Consider the following 17,763-nt stretch of genomic DNA (forward strand, 5'->3'; position numbering starts at 1 on the left):
CAAATAACAAACGGATAATGTTACCAAAGACGCCCATAACGAGTTTGTAAAACGCAGTGATAAAAAATAGAAGGTATCGGGACCACGATTTTGAACCGCTACTACGACTCGAAAAGATTGTCATAGAATCCACTGCAACTGTTTGTGGTATTTTGATTGCGTGCCATCTATTTTACGTCTCTGGCTATAGGTAATGTACAAGGCCACAAACAAAAGACAGAACAAAAGACAAAACATAAATAAATGTGTAGGAAAGATTTATTTTTTATTGTTCGAGGCAATGAGATTTATTAAACTTAACGAAATATCTGTAATTATGATATGACGGAGTTAGAGGAATTTTGTAATATATACAAATATAACCGTATTTCGTCCTAAAATGTGTAACAAAATATTACACGGTAAAAACTTACTTTACGCGGGGACGTAAATAATCGGCAAAGTAATCGTTAAGATAATCGCCGATTACGATTAATCTGTAAGTACCCATAATCGCCGATTACGATTCATCGGTATCCGCATCGGTGCACCACTAAAAAATACTATTTTACAGTTATGAGTATGTGTAGTTACATTATGCAATGTCACATTTCAAAGAGGAAGGTACATTTCTGGATACAAGAGGTCAGTCTTGAAAGAAATATTTTTGTGCGAAAGATTAGCAATATTCCTACAACCATAGCCAATTTATCTGTTAAAATAGGTTGATATAATCAATGATTTATAAATTTTGTATTGAATCTCACACATTTTCTTATTGAAAACATTACATCACTTTTCAAATTATTTTTGTACCTTATGCATTTATGTGTTCTTATATGTGTGGCATTTTTAATAGATTTTATAACCTTATAAAATGTGCCAACTAGAATGTCATGATTCATGACATGTTGACAAGACATTCAGTGTGAAAGAATACAAATGTGTTACTGCACTGCCAACATGTGCATTCCACACTAGACACTCTAGTCTCAAAATGCTTTTAAACACATAACTATAATTATAGGTTTGAAGTAGCTTGGCTTCCGGGTTGTAGCCGTGTCCTTGGCGATAAATTCACCGACGTTTCGGTCGACATTGCAGTCACCATCATCAGAAAGCAGTTACCAGTTACCAGTCAGTAGGTAACAGCTCCCTGATGATGGCGACTGCAAGGTCGACCGAAACGTCGGTGAATTTATCGCCAAGGACACGGCTACAGCCCAGAAGCCAAGCTACTTCAGAAAATGGCCATGAAAGCCTGCTAACATTATTATAGGTTTGATAAAAATTCACAATTAACCACTAGCTCTTCCACACTTTCAAAATGATTTTAACTAAAAGTTATTTTCACATAGTACATTTATTACTTTGTAACGAGTAAAAACATGAAAAGCCACAACACCATGTAAAAATATTTGTTCTTGTATTTATTTTATTTACAACATACATTTCGTAATGCAATGTTAATTTTACACAAGTGTCAAAAGAAAATTGTAGGCTTGCAGCAAGGTAGCGTTAATGTACTCAAACACAGGTGCGGTACATCATTGCGATAGCAGTACGTACAGCACGTGTTACAGCGATGCTACTGCGACATGGTACTGCAAGAGATAGAATCTGCTGCTGTGGTACGTGCGTTGCATGCACAGCTGATGTGCTCTGTAAAAGCAGCCATGTTTCACATCACCACGTAGCCTTATAACGTTCTCGTGTGCTGCCACCAGTGTGCTGGGACTTAACAGATATTTTAAACCTTGTGGAAGCTGAGAAATGTAACTGTGTCGCAGTACGCTTCCCTACGACTGTTGTTTAGGAGCATACTTGCCGGCAATCTGTTTCCTGCCTAAGGGATGGAAGGAGAAAGTTCGGTTGGCGGTGTCTCTCTGTCTCGGTTAATGCCAGCTCCTGGGTGGAGTGGGGGGAAATGGCCTGATGATTTCTGGGGGTTGTTCCCAGCGAGGGACTCCTAGTGGGGATCACTCTTCCTCTGGACCCTCGGCTGGAGCTCCCAGACTGCAGGTGTGGGCCTGTACACGGCGGCTGGGTCAGGGCCGCGAGCAGCTAGCCTCCTCCTCTCCACGGCCGCCTTGTCTCGGGCTTGAGTGTAGACCCAGGGGGCCGCATCTGGCGAATCCCCTTCCACAGGGATGGGTCTTGGCCAGGCTTCTTCGCTCCCCCTCGGCGGAAGAAGGGCATCAGCTGCCGATGTTTCTCACCGGTCCGGTGGTGCGGTGGCCGGGTCTCCGGAGGTGGTGCTGGCTGCGTCCGGCTCCTTGATGGTGGGGGGGTTCCCAGTGGAATCCCGCGTCCCCCGAAAGGATACACACTTGATGTTTTGAACTGGTTTTAATTTGGCACTATGGGTTAGCGGCAGTCTTTCCCATTCTCACTGGTCGTCCGCTCATACTACTCTCACTCGCGGTCGCATACACTCTGGTCGTTCGCTCGCCCTACTCTCACTCGCGGTCGCGTACACTGCCACACGCCTCCGGCACTCGGGCCTCGATGCGCGTGACAGGCGGTCATCTCGTCGTTGACGCGCATGCGCTGCTCACAGAGCTTGGAGAGAGGTCAGTGCGGTGAGTCTGGCTCCGCTGCCCTTGGTGTCTCTCGACACCAACTGCCCTTCTCAGCTAAGGGCTGGCCCTTTTATACCCACCCTGAGGGCCGAGGGTGACGTTGAGGAGGGAGGAATTCCGGGAATCGCTGGACGCGTCCAGGTACTCCGGCCGGCCGGCGGAGTAGGGGTGGGGGGAGATGCGCACGCACCCGGCAAGCCGAGTGGGAGCGGGGGTAGGTTGGGGTGGCGGCCAGCGGAGGAGGGGGGAAGGATGCGTGGCGAGAGAGGGGGTAGTGGCCTCTGAGAGGAGTGTGCGCGCGCACCCGACTGGTTGCTACAGGCGACCGAGTCGTGGGCGTGGTCGCCCTGGCAGCTGGTGCCGCGACCGTGACCGTGCGGAGACAGCTATCACGGCCGACGGCGGCGGCCCGCACACGTGTGTTTAGGAAGGGAGGGGCTGACGGCTTATAGTCGCACGTCAACTGTTACTAGCAATGCGATAGCTGATTAAATATGTGTACCGAGACACTCTCAATGCCAAATTTGGTAATGGAAAGTCAACAAAAAGGAATCACATTTACAGCACTGGGGATGTTTCTTTCGACCAAGTATTTGAACACCAGCTGGTGTCCATATCCTGGAAAAACGGAGAAAATAGTGCTTTGTTCCAGCTTGTATGTTAAGAAAAATGGCATTCAATTCTTTTTTCAGAGTCATTGCATGTATATAAGTTTAAAGAATTTAATTATGACAGTTGTGAAGGGTTAAGACAGGGTGAGATACACGTCATAAATATTTTAGAATAAATTTGTGTGGGCACATTTTTGGAGTAATGCCATTCCTTGGTCATTTAATATGCTTAGTCAGTTTTCAAGTTACTTTGAAGTCACAATTTTCAGTCTTCAACACTGAACCATTAAATCACATGATGTGTCTGCCTGTTGCTACAATTGACATTTCACATTTCTTTCCTAACCACTGCCACACAAGTTTAATCTTCTACATTACACAATGCCTTCAAAATGTCTTGTACACATAAAATTTACATGAGGCTTTCAAAATGTCGGTCATCACACGTTCGTTGGCGTCTGGATCGGTGCACCGCCTATTTAGTCGCTAACTTCCGGCAGCTCTGCTGTTCCAACCAACGGGATGTCACGACCACACGTCTGCGCAAATGTTACACGTTTCTTAGCACCAGCACTAGCCTCCGAGTACGTTTCTCTTTAAACAAGTTACCTGGCTTCTCATGGTCTGTGTAGTTATCACACCGTTGCTTTCATAAAATTGGAGAGAAAAAAGTTGTACGTGAATAGTTACTGTACACACGTGCATAATTCCTGGCTCAAAACTCTGCGAGCTCCAGCCCCGTCGGGGAGTGTACTTCAGAGAACTGGCTACGCGGCTTCGCCCGGCGCCTGCTTGTGCGCCAGGTACAGGAAGCCGATGGAGGTGAGCGCGCTGACCAGGAAGATGACGTCGAACCAGCGGTGGTAGAAGCTGAACTGCAGGTCGCCCAGCACCTGGGTGATGATGACGCGGTACTCCGCCGGCATGTTCATGCGCATCAGCAGCACGGACGACACGAAGTACATGCCCTGCAACACACGTGCCACCGTTCGTATGCATTCTGCTGCTGTCACGCTCTCGCACCATGGCAGTCAACTGAACTGGCCATGTTACAAGTTCAGTGTTTCGTGAATTCCAGTGTTAATTCTCTATTGGTGTGCATGTGCGACGGCATATTTAATTAATAGGGAATTGTAATAAAGGTGAAGTAACACAGAAAAGCATATCACTGCATTATTTAACTTATGTAAGTTAATGCACCACAAAGGACTGAACTGCAACTAAAAATCATGAAATATCAGCATTTGTAATAAAATCACTACCTAATTTAATTCACAATAGTATAATCTTTTAATTTATTAAGTTCAATGAATTAAGTTCATTTAGCATGCAGTTTGTACCAAAATGCTTGTACTTAAATGATTTGAGTTTTTTTTATTTGCAGCTGTTATTACATTAGTAACTCTTTTTTTACATTGACACATGGAAATACTTTCTGACTTATTTTTATAATTCTGAGTACTTAGACATGCTTATTACATTACATTTACTATACACCTGTCCCTCGAAATAATGCTGTTAAATTTGCGCGGTTTTGAAGTAATGACACCAATAAATTATGGCATGATTTGAAGTAGCATGGCTATAGATTCGAAGTAGCGCTTTTTTCTTTTAAGTTAGTTTTCATTTCGGTGCGCATACAATGGAAACGGCTTTTGGGGTAGCATTAAATACAATGCAATAAATTAATATTGTTTTCAATTAACAAACAAAATTTTGCTCTTTCCTTAACAGCTATTCACTTCCTTCATTGCGTATTTATTTCCGATAATGCCCGTGTGTGTAGCCAACTTTCATATTACGCCATCCCAGATGTTAGCAGCAACTCTGGAGAGAGAAGCCAGAAGCTAACAGGGCTAGTTTACCTTGCGTCCACTAGGATGTGCTACTGGCCACTCATGGTTGAGAAACACACTTATTAAACAACAGAGTTGGGAATTATGTAAAAATATTAAAATTCAATTCATTGGATGGATGGAAAATTAACATTCATTGTTACTTCAATCAAAATCCAGAAGTTGTACTATGGAGTGTGTAACACATACTCAACACTAAGCACTGAAATACGTATGTACCGTGTTGAAATGATAGTTTGTGTGTGAGGCTATATAAATAACAGTTTGCCTACTGGCTGCTAATGGTGGTCGGGATCGCCCAACGAGCTGTAGCAGCGTTACAACCTGGTCCTGTGCGTGGAGAGACCTCACACGCCAGACGGAAGCTGTGGCCACGCACCATTATCTGAGCGAGCACCAGCACAATGATGTTGGATGACTTGCTGCTTGAGATGGCATAGAAGAACTGCAACAGACAAGCAATACACACACACACAACTCAAAAAAACTCTAGAAAAATTTTGCACCACGGAACCCACATGAATTTCCATCAATGACTTACGGCACTTACGGCAACACAATAATGACTACAGTTCAACTTTGGAACATAATATTTTAGTCCAAAAGTCCCAACAAAAGGGCAACATTAAACTTTAATTTTCTCACAGTACCTACTACATGTATTTATAAAATAAAAACAAAAATATATCAAGGTTGTCTTAAATAACTAAATACGTGTTTAAGTAAGATTCACCTCACATTCCAGGTCACCCTTACAGTAGAGGTCGCCGCATATACTAGAGTTAGCCCTACAGTCCCGTGCATATCACATTTGAACAGATGGGCTTGGCATCTCACTGACACCATCAAAGACGGCGCAAGGTGGTGAAATGAGAATGAAGTGTTTACAGAATGATTATGTTGGGGAAACAGAAGCACTCAGAGAAATCCCACGTCCGCCACATTCCCCACCTGCGAATCACCCAGGTTCAACCCGCTGGCAATCAAGTCTGAGTCTACTTAATTGGGGGGGGCGGGGGGGGGGGGGAGCTCACCCAACCACCTTGAACCTGCTTACATTCGAGAAGAACTTAATTGACTTCAAACTAGTACAGTCATTTCATTTAAGCTACATAAACATTTGTTGGACATTCATTATATATTAAATTCATTAATTTTCATTTACCATGTTTTCTCGCATAATCGTCACACATTTTATACTAAAATCAAGTTTGAAATGTAGGGGAGCAACGTTTATGCGAGAGAAAAAAATTTTTGTTAGGTAAAGTTATTTATAAAAACAAAACTCATTCATGGAAGGTACGTTTATTTAAAAAGTGGAGTATACAAGAGCATGTCAAACAATTTAAATTAATGTCATGCAACAAAAACCTTTCTTCAACTTTAAAGAGAAAAACAAAATCTGTGACCCGAATACGAGCCGGAACTAACGCATAACTATCGTCGTAGTACACACTACGAAAGAGTGCGGGCTAACAAATGTAGTTAACTCGGCACTTGACAGAGAGCGCGCGTGGCATGCAATCGGCAAGATATCGACATTCGACTATGTGTGCGCGCTCTATACGGGAAGCAACATAACCAAACATGAATGACGCCAACTAGCGCTGGCTACATTTTTGTAAGCGGTACACCGCGGCGACGCAGACGAACAGATAAAGGTTGTAACGTTTAAAAACGTCTTTAGAAGAAAATTTACACATCAGATAACTTCGTATTTCCGTTAATGCCCGAATAAATATTAGATTTCTACTGTAAAATGCGTCGTTTTTGTATGGAAAAAATTCCTACACAAGGCGCTCGGAATCTAATAGCGGGACCAAAAACATAATGCGACGTTTATGTAAGAGGTTTTTTTATCCAAATATTGACACCCTAAAATATAGGTGTGACGATTACATGCGTGCGACTATTATACGATAAAAGAGGGTAATCTACTTTTCTTTAAATATCTGGATATGTTATGATAAGAGACTTGTGAATTTTGCGGATTCAATGACCTCCAGGATAGACTCCAATATCCTCTACACACTCGGGCAAATGCCACCTGTTCATTGGCTGTTGACTTGTGAGTCGTCTCGACTGGGTGACCTGTGATTCGACACTTCTATGAGTGAGGGTCTCTAATTGCCCTCACTACTCCAGATTAACAGAGAACCAATGACAGAAGCAGCACTAAGGTATAATTAATTATTTTAATTCTAGCATAACACGAAATGAATCCGCAAAATTCACGGGTCTCTAGTTATGACAGTGAAGTGTGCACCTTGGTGAGCGTGAGCAGCAGGCCGCGGATGGACGTGATGACGATGCAGCCCACCAGGAAGAAGGAGATGTGCTGCGACCAGAACGTGACGTCCAGCGGGAGGCCCAGCCAGTGCACGGCTATCTCCATGCCGCGCGTCACCGGGTCCTTCTTGCCCACGCGGTCAAACACGATGTTGATGGTCGACTGCGAACACGGTTCCGTCCCGTCACACGTCCATTTGCACAGTCCTATCTCGAACCCAGAAAATAATATTATCATGTCTGCAGGACTCCACATATTATGTTTAAATTACGTAAGGCGTGAATCAGGATCGTTAAATAAAAATCAAGCAACAACAGATGATTCGGTTGTAAATAAAACAAAGGGGGTTGTCTGTAAAGTCGGTTTACGGACGATAATTTCACGTGATAACGTCTTAAGAAAACATTGATGAAAAATTGCATACTTTTTTAATTTTCAATTATATTTTTTTAAGTTTTTGCAAATTTAATGTAAATAATTTTTTTTAAATATAATCATTAACAATTAGTTAAAAAATACCAGCCTTAACCTGTTTGATATTATAGAAGGATTTTTCTCGCACGGTGGTTGGCCGGTTCTTGCATGCTCGGCTCAGGTGGAACGTGACAATTAGTCATGCTTTTTCGTGCGAGCAGCCGGCGTTCATCTATTTATACGACGTTATCACGTCAAAAAAAAGTGTCGGTAAACTGCAAGCTACGCACGGCCATCGATATGCGGTAGAGAATGCAGGGGGCAGGGCGGCACTCACTATGAATATCTTCCACATGCAGTAGAGGGAGAAGAAGTAGCCCAGGAAGTTGAAGTAGCGCCCCTGCAGCGTGGACGACCAGGCGAGGCGCTCCGCCATGTTGTGCATGTCGTGGGCCTCGAGGAACAGCTGCCGGCTGAGCTCCTCCAGCGCGGCCACCTCCTGCTGCAGCTGCCGCACGTCTGCGCGTCGTCAGGGCCCCGTACCGCACCACCGCGTGCCTGCCTTCCCCGCCCAGCGGGTCCCTTCCCCGCCCGGCAGGCCCCTTCCCCGATAGAACCAACGCATGTTCATTCGCTTTCGTGACGGACAAACTCAGGCCTTTTTCCTATCGCACATCTTCAACAGTCAAGGGTGCAAATATGTAGGATTCGCAAGGAGGGCCCGCTGAAGCTCGCACGGACGAGGGGAGACGCGGTCCGAGAGTTCTCCACGTAGGGTCGACTGACACAAGTCATCTCTGGACCAGGTGCGTGTGATGTGTACTGCGCATATTTTGGCCTACGTGCATACAATAGGCACAAAACTTTGAAATATATACAGAAAAATTTCCCATAAAACACAACTTTGTGACATTTATTTTTTATCAACGCCGTTTCACAGTCATTATTTTGCAAGCGCAACAGTGGGGCTTCTTAACTCCAAGGGGAGAAATGCACTCCCCCCTCCCTCCAACAACTCCCAGGGATCTACGCCCATGCAACACAGATCACAGAGGGATGGTGTCATTTGTGATTTCAAAAGGTGATGCTTATGTTTCCTATACAACAGTTTTTAATGTTTAAAGACACACTTTAGAAAATTTTTTTTAAGAAATGAAATATTTAAAAGCCATCTTAAATAAAATCCAGTCAATTTTGGCGACAAGTGTTTCCAGAGAGAACAAAAAGTTACAAACATGAGGAGGGCCAACAGCTTGTAAATCTGTAAGCTCCAGCAGAATATTGATATATATCGTCCTGATTTTCACCTAACTCTCTGTGACCTTAAGTTGAGGTTTTCCCAACCCAACAAAAAAATTATTGTTCAGCTTCTCGGTTTACAAAACTGTAACCCCAGTCTCCAACAGACACTTAACTGCCCTCTTTCCCTAGCCAACTAATGTAAAATTACACTTACTAAGATTCACAAACTACTTGCGCAACTCTTTAAAAATAACACTAAAAATACTATGACAGAGAATTAAGTTTCCTCTATTAAAATGTATAAAAATATTAGGGCCTGAGATCCTGCGAACCACCCGAAGTCCTGTCGTACAGGGCTGTCCGGCTAAAATAAAACCACGGGACGCGATAGCGGCACGCCACTCATCCAAATATTAGTAAAATTACTAACAAATGAAAAAATGTTTTATGCCAGAAATAAAACATATCATATAATTTAATTTTTATAACTTGCTTTGTCACATCTTTTCAGAATTTACTTACAACTCAGAAAATAGAACAAGAAAAGAAACCTAATATAAAAAAAACCTGGCATCTAAAATTTTGATATAAGAAATTTAAAAAAAATGAAATTTTAAATTCTAATTTGCAACATCAAATCTAAGCTGCTTGAATCCTCTAGGAAAAATATAGCCTGACAACTTAGCCACAATCTAATATTTTTAATGATCTTATAACCTGCATTTTGTTCTGAAACTTTCAGCTCTAAACTTTTGCTACATTGCAGTGATATTGATCTAAACATTTTTAACTAAAAAATAAAAGCATCACCTGCATATAACTTTAAAGATCATGCAAACCCTTTTTTTTTATATTTCATTTTCTGTTACAAGTTATCCAGTAAAAATTTGTAATTAATTTGCATAGAATGCATATAAATTAGGTGTTTGAATAATTTCATCAATTGAAAGTAAATATATAAAAAATAAGAACAACAAATTTTGATATGTATTAGCATATTGGTGAACAACAGACAAATATATAAAAAATTTAAAAATTGTTGAACAAAGGCATTCCTCCTCCAAACCCCTTTTTAAAGATTTTCTGCAGCTTTCATCTCATAATGCTCATTAGGTTTTTTTTGTCTTTATTGAAGTGAAAACTTCTATAGGAAGGTATGGATAGGGAGTAAATTCATGTAGTCTTCAAATGTCAGGTTATTGATTTATTAGAGATAATGTTGATTATTTGTAAATTCAAGTTAATAATTTTTTATTCTTTCAATGAAAAAACTACATTTCTTCTAGTTTCAAAGTTATTGTTGGTAGGGGCAAAACTTGTGGGTTCGCGTCACCGACATGCTAGTGACATAATACCAAAATCATTTTCTTGCGTGCATTTGACGTAGAAATGATTTCATATTACAGATTTAAAAACAAAATCTTATGTTTTCACTTCTGTCGACAGTCCCCATGACTGATTTTTAGTATTTTTTTTTTTGTATGGGTATCCAGGAACTACCTTAACGGTAAACTGAAACTACGTCTGAACGACCAGAACGCCACTCGGCGGGAAGGATACTCTCGCCGCCGGGGGAGGCCGTGACGGTGCGCAGCATGCCCCAGATGCCGCGTCCCCCGGGGTCCTCGCCCGGGCCCCGCACCACGGAGCCCTTGCGGGCCAGCGCGATGCGCTTCTTCTTCACCACGATCATGTCCAAGGTCTGCATGAGGCGCTTCTCCGTCAGCTGCAGGTCCTGTGGGGTCACGGGCCTGCGACACGTGTTGCTCGTTTGTAGGAACATTCTGCTGCTGCTTTGCTGGGCCCCAGAATTAAGGGCAAAGCATTCACCAGTAAAACAAACCTGGAGGCAGCCAAACAGTTTCTCCTGAATGAAATGTCTGACAAAGAGGTTGAGGATTCTGAAGTATGCCAAAATGAAACCAAACACTAAACTGCAGTAACTACAACAGTGGGTAACTTAACTTGTTTTTCAATTGCTAATACATAATTACTGATAAAAGATTAGTAAATGAATAAAACTATGCTTGTCTTGTGTAATGTATATTGTGTTGCACATGTACATTAGGTGCAACTTTTTGTTGTGTATTTCGTATGTATAATGTAGTCCTATAACTAAATAAGTGTACTTAACTAAATTAGTGTATTAAACTAAGCCTAACACCCGGCCTTTTCATTAAGACACTTCCATCATAGTTCTGCATCTGTATTAAGGCAGAACTACAATCGTCTGTCGCCTCTGCCCGTCTGTCAAGACGGACGGACGGACTATATTGATTGTTTTCGCTGTCGTCACTACATCTCCCGGTGGCATTGCTGGAGCAACGGAGCGGCTTCAAGGACTTTCAAAATAGACACTGGACCTGTGTGACACTGTCGCTGATTTTCCGCGGTACGGTTACTTGTACTTTGACCGACAAAACAACTGGATAGCTTAATTAAAGTTGAAACTTTATCAAAAGATAATTTAAATCAATTAACGATTGAAATATCTTCCACAGGGTATCAACGTTATCACCATCGTTATCGCAAAAGATTGAAAACCAATTTCATAAATTAGTCTCTTTAAATGAAGCCTCCTGAAGCAGCTCGGAGTACTTCTCCGTTCGTTCCTTAGAGACCACAGCTGACTGCTAGACCAAAATGCAGGTTTTGGATCAGCAAGTACTGCTGAAGCGCGATGTACAAGGGAACACCATGCGTATGAAAATTATCTACAACTGGGAGAGAAACAAAATAATGTTTATCCATTTTCACGTGCCTGGTTCCACAACTGTGTGGGATCAAATGAATTTTCTGAAACAAGCCAACCATTTTTAAACTTTGTCTTGTTCTCTGGTTAAATTTGGTTTGTTTTTTAAGATACACTGCCACATTTTTTGTAAAATTGTCTCACGATTCATGATGACAACATTAAGAGTGAGAACGTCTACTCCTTCGCCACCTGAAAATGTTTAATTTTGGGATTCCTACGTATGAATGAAAAAAAAATATTTGTAAGCAATAGAAAACACTTCTAGTTATGCTCTCGCTCAATGGTTGGAAACTTAAATATCGTAGGACTATGTACGTGCATCTGAATACCCACTGGAATGGCAAGGAACAGAAGAGTTGACTAAAGGTGCCTACTGAAAATGAACATTGTGTACCTTCAGTATATTGCATAAAATTGTATTTTAACAAACTTCATGTATTGTATGGCAGTGATTGTAAACATAGGTAAACATACATAAAGGAAACTTTTTATCGTAAGTGTTGGAATAATTTGGTTTTAAAACATTTTTTCCCCATTTATTGAATGTTAGAAAGCAAACATTATAAGCAGGAAATTACACTATTTATGAACGTTATATGCAGGAAATAAATACATTGTCCTTATGGGAGAAATATTGTGACTTTAAAAATATGACATTATAAGCAGGAAAACATTATATGCAGGAACATTATAACAGGGTTCTACTGTATTATTTTTTTTAATTTTGGGCCGAATATTATTGTAAGAATTGCAAGGCAGTGTCTTGAGGAGCCACACGCCATATGAAAGGCTGTAACGGCTACGCGCGACACGCCATACGGTGGACCGCGCACCTCATGAAGCAGGCCATGGAGGCGTACGGGTAGTTGACGGCGCCGAAGCCGGACAGCAGCGCCATGACGGTGACCCCGATGACGCCGATGCGGCTGATGGCCTGCTCGATGGACAGCAGGCCGTGCTTGGGGCTGAGGATGGGGAACGGGTCGCCGATCTTCCAGAACAGGTAGATGAACAGCAGCCAGCTGGCGAGCGTGAGCGGCCGGATCATCTGCTTCCTCACTGTGGGGCAAGCGCGCGGTCCTTCTATCACTGACACACTAGGTAGTTACATCAAGTGTTTGTCACTAAACTGTGGAATACTACTCGTCATACAACAAAAACATAATTTATTAGGACTCTGAAACCCTAAACTGATCGGTAATGTTTTTATTTATTCTTATAATCAAAACATACACATAATTTAGCAAAACCAACATTGTTATTTGAGGTCCTGGTTGATTTAAATACGTTTCTAAAAAGAGTTTATTTTTCAAATTGTTTGCTTTTCTTAATCTAAGTAGAGGGGGGGTAGGGGGATTGGTAAGGCAACTTTCCAAAATATCAGAGCCCCACAAAAACAGACGGCCCAGGTGCCGATCATACTGGCTGCTGGAGGGTTGGGGAGCGTCACGACACAGCACTCACGTGCTACCTATCACCACTGCTTCCTTACAAGGCATGCAAGCACACATGTGTTTGTGCACGGATATTATTTTATTGCACATCGTATATCTGATATTTATAGGGAATATTTTATTATAAATCTTTTTTCTCCTCTACCTTCTGTACACAAGTGGAAAAAACTGTAATGGAACTGTTTTCCTGGCTAGATGATACTGCAGTGGTTTACCGCTGTGTACTGGAGAACACAGGATTTAGATTGCACATATTAACTGCAGGAGGTCTTACAAGGGACCTCAAGCATTCAAGCATTACGGATGGCTCTGAGTAACCTACATGCTGACTCGGCCCGTAAATAACAAGTCTACTATGGCCTTGCTCACCGCTCGAGCGTAACTCCTCCCTACCACTACCTCCCACTTTGGCTAGCTCTCTTGTTTCTCCTACCTCTTGCTACCTTCATACAACATCTCTCTCTCTCCAATACCTTGATATCGCTAGCTACCCCTCTTGCTGTGTTCTCTACACTCACTTCAGCCACCACTACGTCTAGACCATTCATTGCAGTGGGCACGTACCTAGCCTGATGTTGCTGAGGATGAAGTAGCAGATGTAGAACGGGATGAGGACGATCACCATGAAGAGCATCATGTACAGCCCCAGGTTCCAGTGGAAGAAGCGCGAGCTGCGGAACAAGTCACACCGAGGCCGCGCCTTCCACGCTCCGTGCCATCACGTGCCGCAGTCGTGTCCGACACGGACATCCCTGCTGCCACCAAGATCCTGACAGTAAGGGCGGAGCGATGGGGCAATCGCCCACCCGCCCTCTAACCAACCCCTTCATCCAAAACACTGAAGGAACAAAAAAAAAACTTTATTTTTTAAAAAAATTTAATGCTGCTTTACAAGTGCAAATTTTGGAACTTTAATACTCTTGATACCAGGTGAAACCATAGTTTTGATAATGACTTTTCAAGACAAAAAGAGATGTATTAAAACAGCCTTTTAAGAAGTATTTATTAATTTTTCTTCCACTATACTGAACTTTAAAATTTAACAGGAAGGATTCACACATCAGCTAAAGGCTGAAACCCTCCGGTACACTTCGCTCTTCCCCGACTCTGCATCGATACTCACCATAGTCGTCACCAGCTCAACTAACAGTCTTCTGGTTTGAGATCATGTGTTTGTGGAGCAAGGCTCACACCTCGGCTTAACTATCGAATTTTTGGCTTGCTGCTTTTCAAGTCTGACAGCCCTAGATTACACATTTTCAATTTTCTACCTATTGATTTACACTGGTAAGATAGTGTCAAGCAACATTTAACAGTTTGCTAAAACTGTGTCCTCCCGAGTTTCGTACCTAGTTAAATCAAATGTAGAGATAGTTTAAAATATTGACTTTGTAGTAGACCTAAGAGTAGGAACCGAATTGCAAAGTTACAGTTGAATGAAAATCAGCAAAAAAAAAAATAACACTACAATTATTGATAAGCTACATGCGACATGATTTCTAAATAACTATTTTTAGTTAATTTAATTCAAAATACATCAAATATTTTACAGAAATGATTAGGTAAAGTACAGGATGCCCGTAGTTAGTGTAACTACCTTACAAACAGAACTCTTATTTTGAGAGTAGGCCTATATTGAAATTTAAAAAAAATATTTAGTACATAATATATAGTAGTATTAATTGTACTGCTGTAACTAGAGTTTTCATACATTTAATTATAATATATTGAATTTCAATTTAAATGTATGTCAGACCTTAATTAAATTTACCCTATTGCTGTATTTTTAGAAAATAAAGTGACCATGTTCAGTCTTGCGACCTGACTAATCATTAGTTGAATTGGAAATGGAAGTAGGCTGGTTCATTTATTCACTTTGCTAGTGTGAAACGAATCAAAATAGGCTACGGAAGCCAAACGTAAACCCACCTTGGGTCCAGAAACCCAATAATTTCGAAGATGATCAGCTCGAACATTGTGCACGAGAGGGTGAACGTCGCGGAAAAAATGATCTGTATGAGCATGTGGTGTACTTCATAGTCACGGAACAGTTTCTTGGTGAAGAATATCAGCCCTCCAGCGAAGAACAGCACCTGCGAACAGGAGAACAAGTGTCGAGAGTTGCGTGAGCGAACTGTGAGTGAACATCTAGGGCTGCCGGGGCCGCTCGGAAAGCGTCGAGGCAGGGAACAGCTGCCACTGGACCAGCAAGAATAACATTAACAAAGTTTCAGCCTCAGGTTTTCATTGACGTCCTGCAATCTGCCCTTTTGGATGGCACATAAAAAGAGTTTATTAAGGGTGTGATTTAAATAAAATCTGCTAATGCTATATGTAGCAATAGTAAAAAAAATATATATTTGGGTATATATTCTGTATCACTTATACAAGTTTATCCCTTGATCTTTATGGCATGATCCTGTATACATTGATACTGTGGTCATGTGTTTTAATTTTGTATGTTGAAAGATCCTGGACACAAAAAAAACTTGTGCCGTAACAGTGAATTATGATCGTAAGTTGAATACAAAATTAATTTTCTTTTTATTCATCTTAAGATTATATTTCTTAAGTTTTTGTCATGTCCAGAATCTTTCAAATTTAAAATTAAAACAGCAAGCACCCTGTACCACTGGATCAATATTAAAAGGATCATCTAATCAGGTTCAATTGATAAAATTTGGATACGTGATGCAGAATATGTACCCAAATTTGTTTTTCTTTAGTTTCTAAGCTTTGTGCTAGTTGCATGTGTATGTCTAATGGGTTATACCTGAAACTAGCACATAGCTTGGAAACCGAAGAAGGAACTGGCCACAGCCATTGGTGTGCTCAACCCATGTTTGCTTTCCCATTGGTTGATTTCTTAGCGAGAAAATTGTTATTCTTGTCAATAGGCACTACCAGATTCGCTTACTTCTCTGCTAGTTGGGCATCGTTGGTTCAAGCCCCAAGAGGGGCGTGTCTAAATAACTGTGGTCCAATCATGAACACGGTGTGAGTGTGTTAAGGATTGCATTCTAACTTGCGACTAAATGCGCAGAATTTCCGTATCTCTAGCCAATCAGCCTACCGTAGAGAAAAGATACAATACTTGTTTGGAGAGAGTCCAGGATCCCACCATAAACCTAAATCAAGTTGACTACACATGGATTCGAAACGCGGTCTATGGATTCGAAATGCGGTCTTTCTGAATTCACATTGCACCGCCTCGCTTAGACCGACGGCGATATGAATGGCCCACGAGAGAGCCAATTATATGAGGGTACTGCGAAAGCCAGTCCGACGGGAAGCTAAGGAATAGCAACAATTAAAAATTATGTTTGATCAAATACATGCAATGACGTTCTATAGTAAACCTTTATTATTGAAATTTAAAAAAACACGACATCCATTAATACTTTACATTAGTACCTGAGAAATTAGCATTATTAACGTATCTTCAAGGAATGTCATTTTGAACTAGTTACTACAAAACGAGTTTGTTTATTTACAACCACTGACCATAGAAAACTTATATATTGACTGCAATCGCAGAATATAAAAGTGCAATATCGGATAGAGATATTCGTTTCTCTCAAACTTCTTCGGTGTATATAAGTGTATGGAAGTGTAGGTATGTGGTTATAAATAAATATCAGGAGATTGCAATCTGTGACGTATATCAAATTATTTTCTACCTCACCTCCGCCATATTTAATTACAAAAGAAATAACGAGAATGGTGATTGACGACCTCTGATTTATTTTAAATGTATATGAATTAGAATGTCCTATTTTAAACACTATAATGTCCATAATATATAGTCTTTAAACGATACATTGAAGTTCACTTATGGCCGGTTTCACCAATGTCCCCTAACTTTTAAGGGCTGCTTAAGGCATGTGTAAGGGCTGCCTAGCACATTGAATCGTTTCACCAACAGTTAAGGAACTCTTAAGTAATCTTAAGCATCCCTTAGTTTAAGTGGTGGAAATCAGGCATGTAGTAGGGGAGCTGGACGGAAGGAAGTGGATTGACAGGAGACAGCATGTATTTCGAAGGGGATATTCATGTGAAACTCAGCTGGCTGGCCTGTTGGAGGAGCTGGTGGAGGGGGTAGATAACGGTCTACAGATTGATGCCTGTTTCATCGATTTTGAAAAAGCATTCGATAAAGTTCCTCACGAAAAAATGATGACAAAAGTAGAGGGAGCTATAAGTGACAGGAGGGTGGTGGGTTGGAATGGTGACTTCATAAGCAACCGGACACAGAGGGTACGTGTGGAGGAGGAGTTGTCGGAGGAAGGAAGGGTTACGTCAGGGGTGCCGCAGGGCAGTGTGCTTGGCCCACTTCTCTTCACCATAATGATGAATGATATAGGAGAGAAGATACAAGGGCATATTAGGCTTTTTGCAGACGACTGCGTGGTTTACATGGATGCGGAGAGAAATGGGTTACAGGATGATCTGGAAAGGCTGGAAGAGTGGGTGGAAAATAATGGTATGAAAATAAATGTGGGAAAGACGAAAGTGGTCAGGTTTACCAGGAAGAGGAAGATTGTCAGGAGGGAATATCGCTGGAGGGGAGACGTGATAAG

At 41.6% G+C, this 17,763-nt stretch overlaps 1 protein-coding gene across 2 annotated transcripts; it reads right to left on the minus strand.

Moving 5' to 3' along the window:
• Nucleotides 1-1,394: 1,394 nt before the first annotated feature.
• Nucleotides 1,395-16,707, minus strand: LOC134531494 (Golgi pH regulator). Of its 2 annotated transcripts, none has more exons than XM_063367203.1 (9): nucleotides 16,598-16,707; nucleotides 15,113-15,276; nucleotides 13,748-13,854; nucleotides 12,563-12,788; nucleotides 10,535-10,725; nucleotides 8,070-8,251; nucleotides 7,295-7,480; nucleotides 5,408-5,473; nucleotides 1,395-4,140 (listed from the first exon to the last, which is right to left on the minus strand). In XM_063367203.1, exons 1-9 carry the CDS (start codon nucleotides 16,637-16,639, stop codon nucleotides 3,940-3,942), a joined length of 1,365 nt encoding a protein of 454 aa, XP_063223273.1. In that variant the 5' UTR covers nucleotides 16,640-16,707; the 3' UTR covers nucleotides 1,395-3,939. The 2 variants fall into 2 exon arrangements, with proteins under 2 accessions (XP_063223273.1, XP_063223274.1); XM_063367204.1 differs by having other exon boundaries at nucleotides 5,301-5,473; nucleotides 16,598-16,681.
• Between the last annotated feature and the right edge of the window lie 1,056 nt (nucleotides 16,708-17,763).

Source organism: Bacillus rossius, chromosome 1, assembly GCF_032445375.1.
Source record: "Bacillus rossius redtenbacheri isolate Brsri chromosome 1, Brsri_v3, whole genome shotgun sequence".
Classification (NCBI taxonomy): Eukaryota; Metazoa; Arthropoda; class Insecta; order Phasmatodea; family Bacillidae; genus Bacillus; species Bacillus rossius.

What these genes read in the sequence shown, in the direction of transcription:
- LOC134531494 (XM_063367203.1), bottom strand. Translation starts at nt 16,639, where the DNA reads ATGACATTCCTTGAAGATACGTTAATAATGCTAATTTCTCAG. An exon ending in TAATAATGCTAATTTCTCAG is followed by an intron (nt 15,277 to 16,597) that starts GTACTAATGTAA and finishes TCCTGTTCGCAG; the next exon opens with GTGCTGTTCTTCGCTGGAGG. An exon ending in GGCCTCCCCCGGCGGCGAGA is followed by an intron (nt 8,252 to 10,534) that starts GTATCCTTCCCG and finishes GACGACGCGCAG; the next exon opens with ACGTGCGGCAGCTGCAGCAG.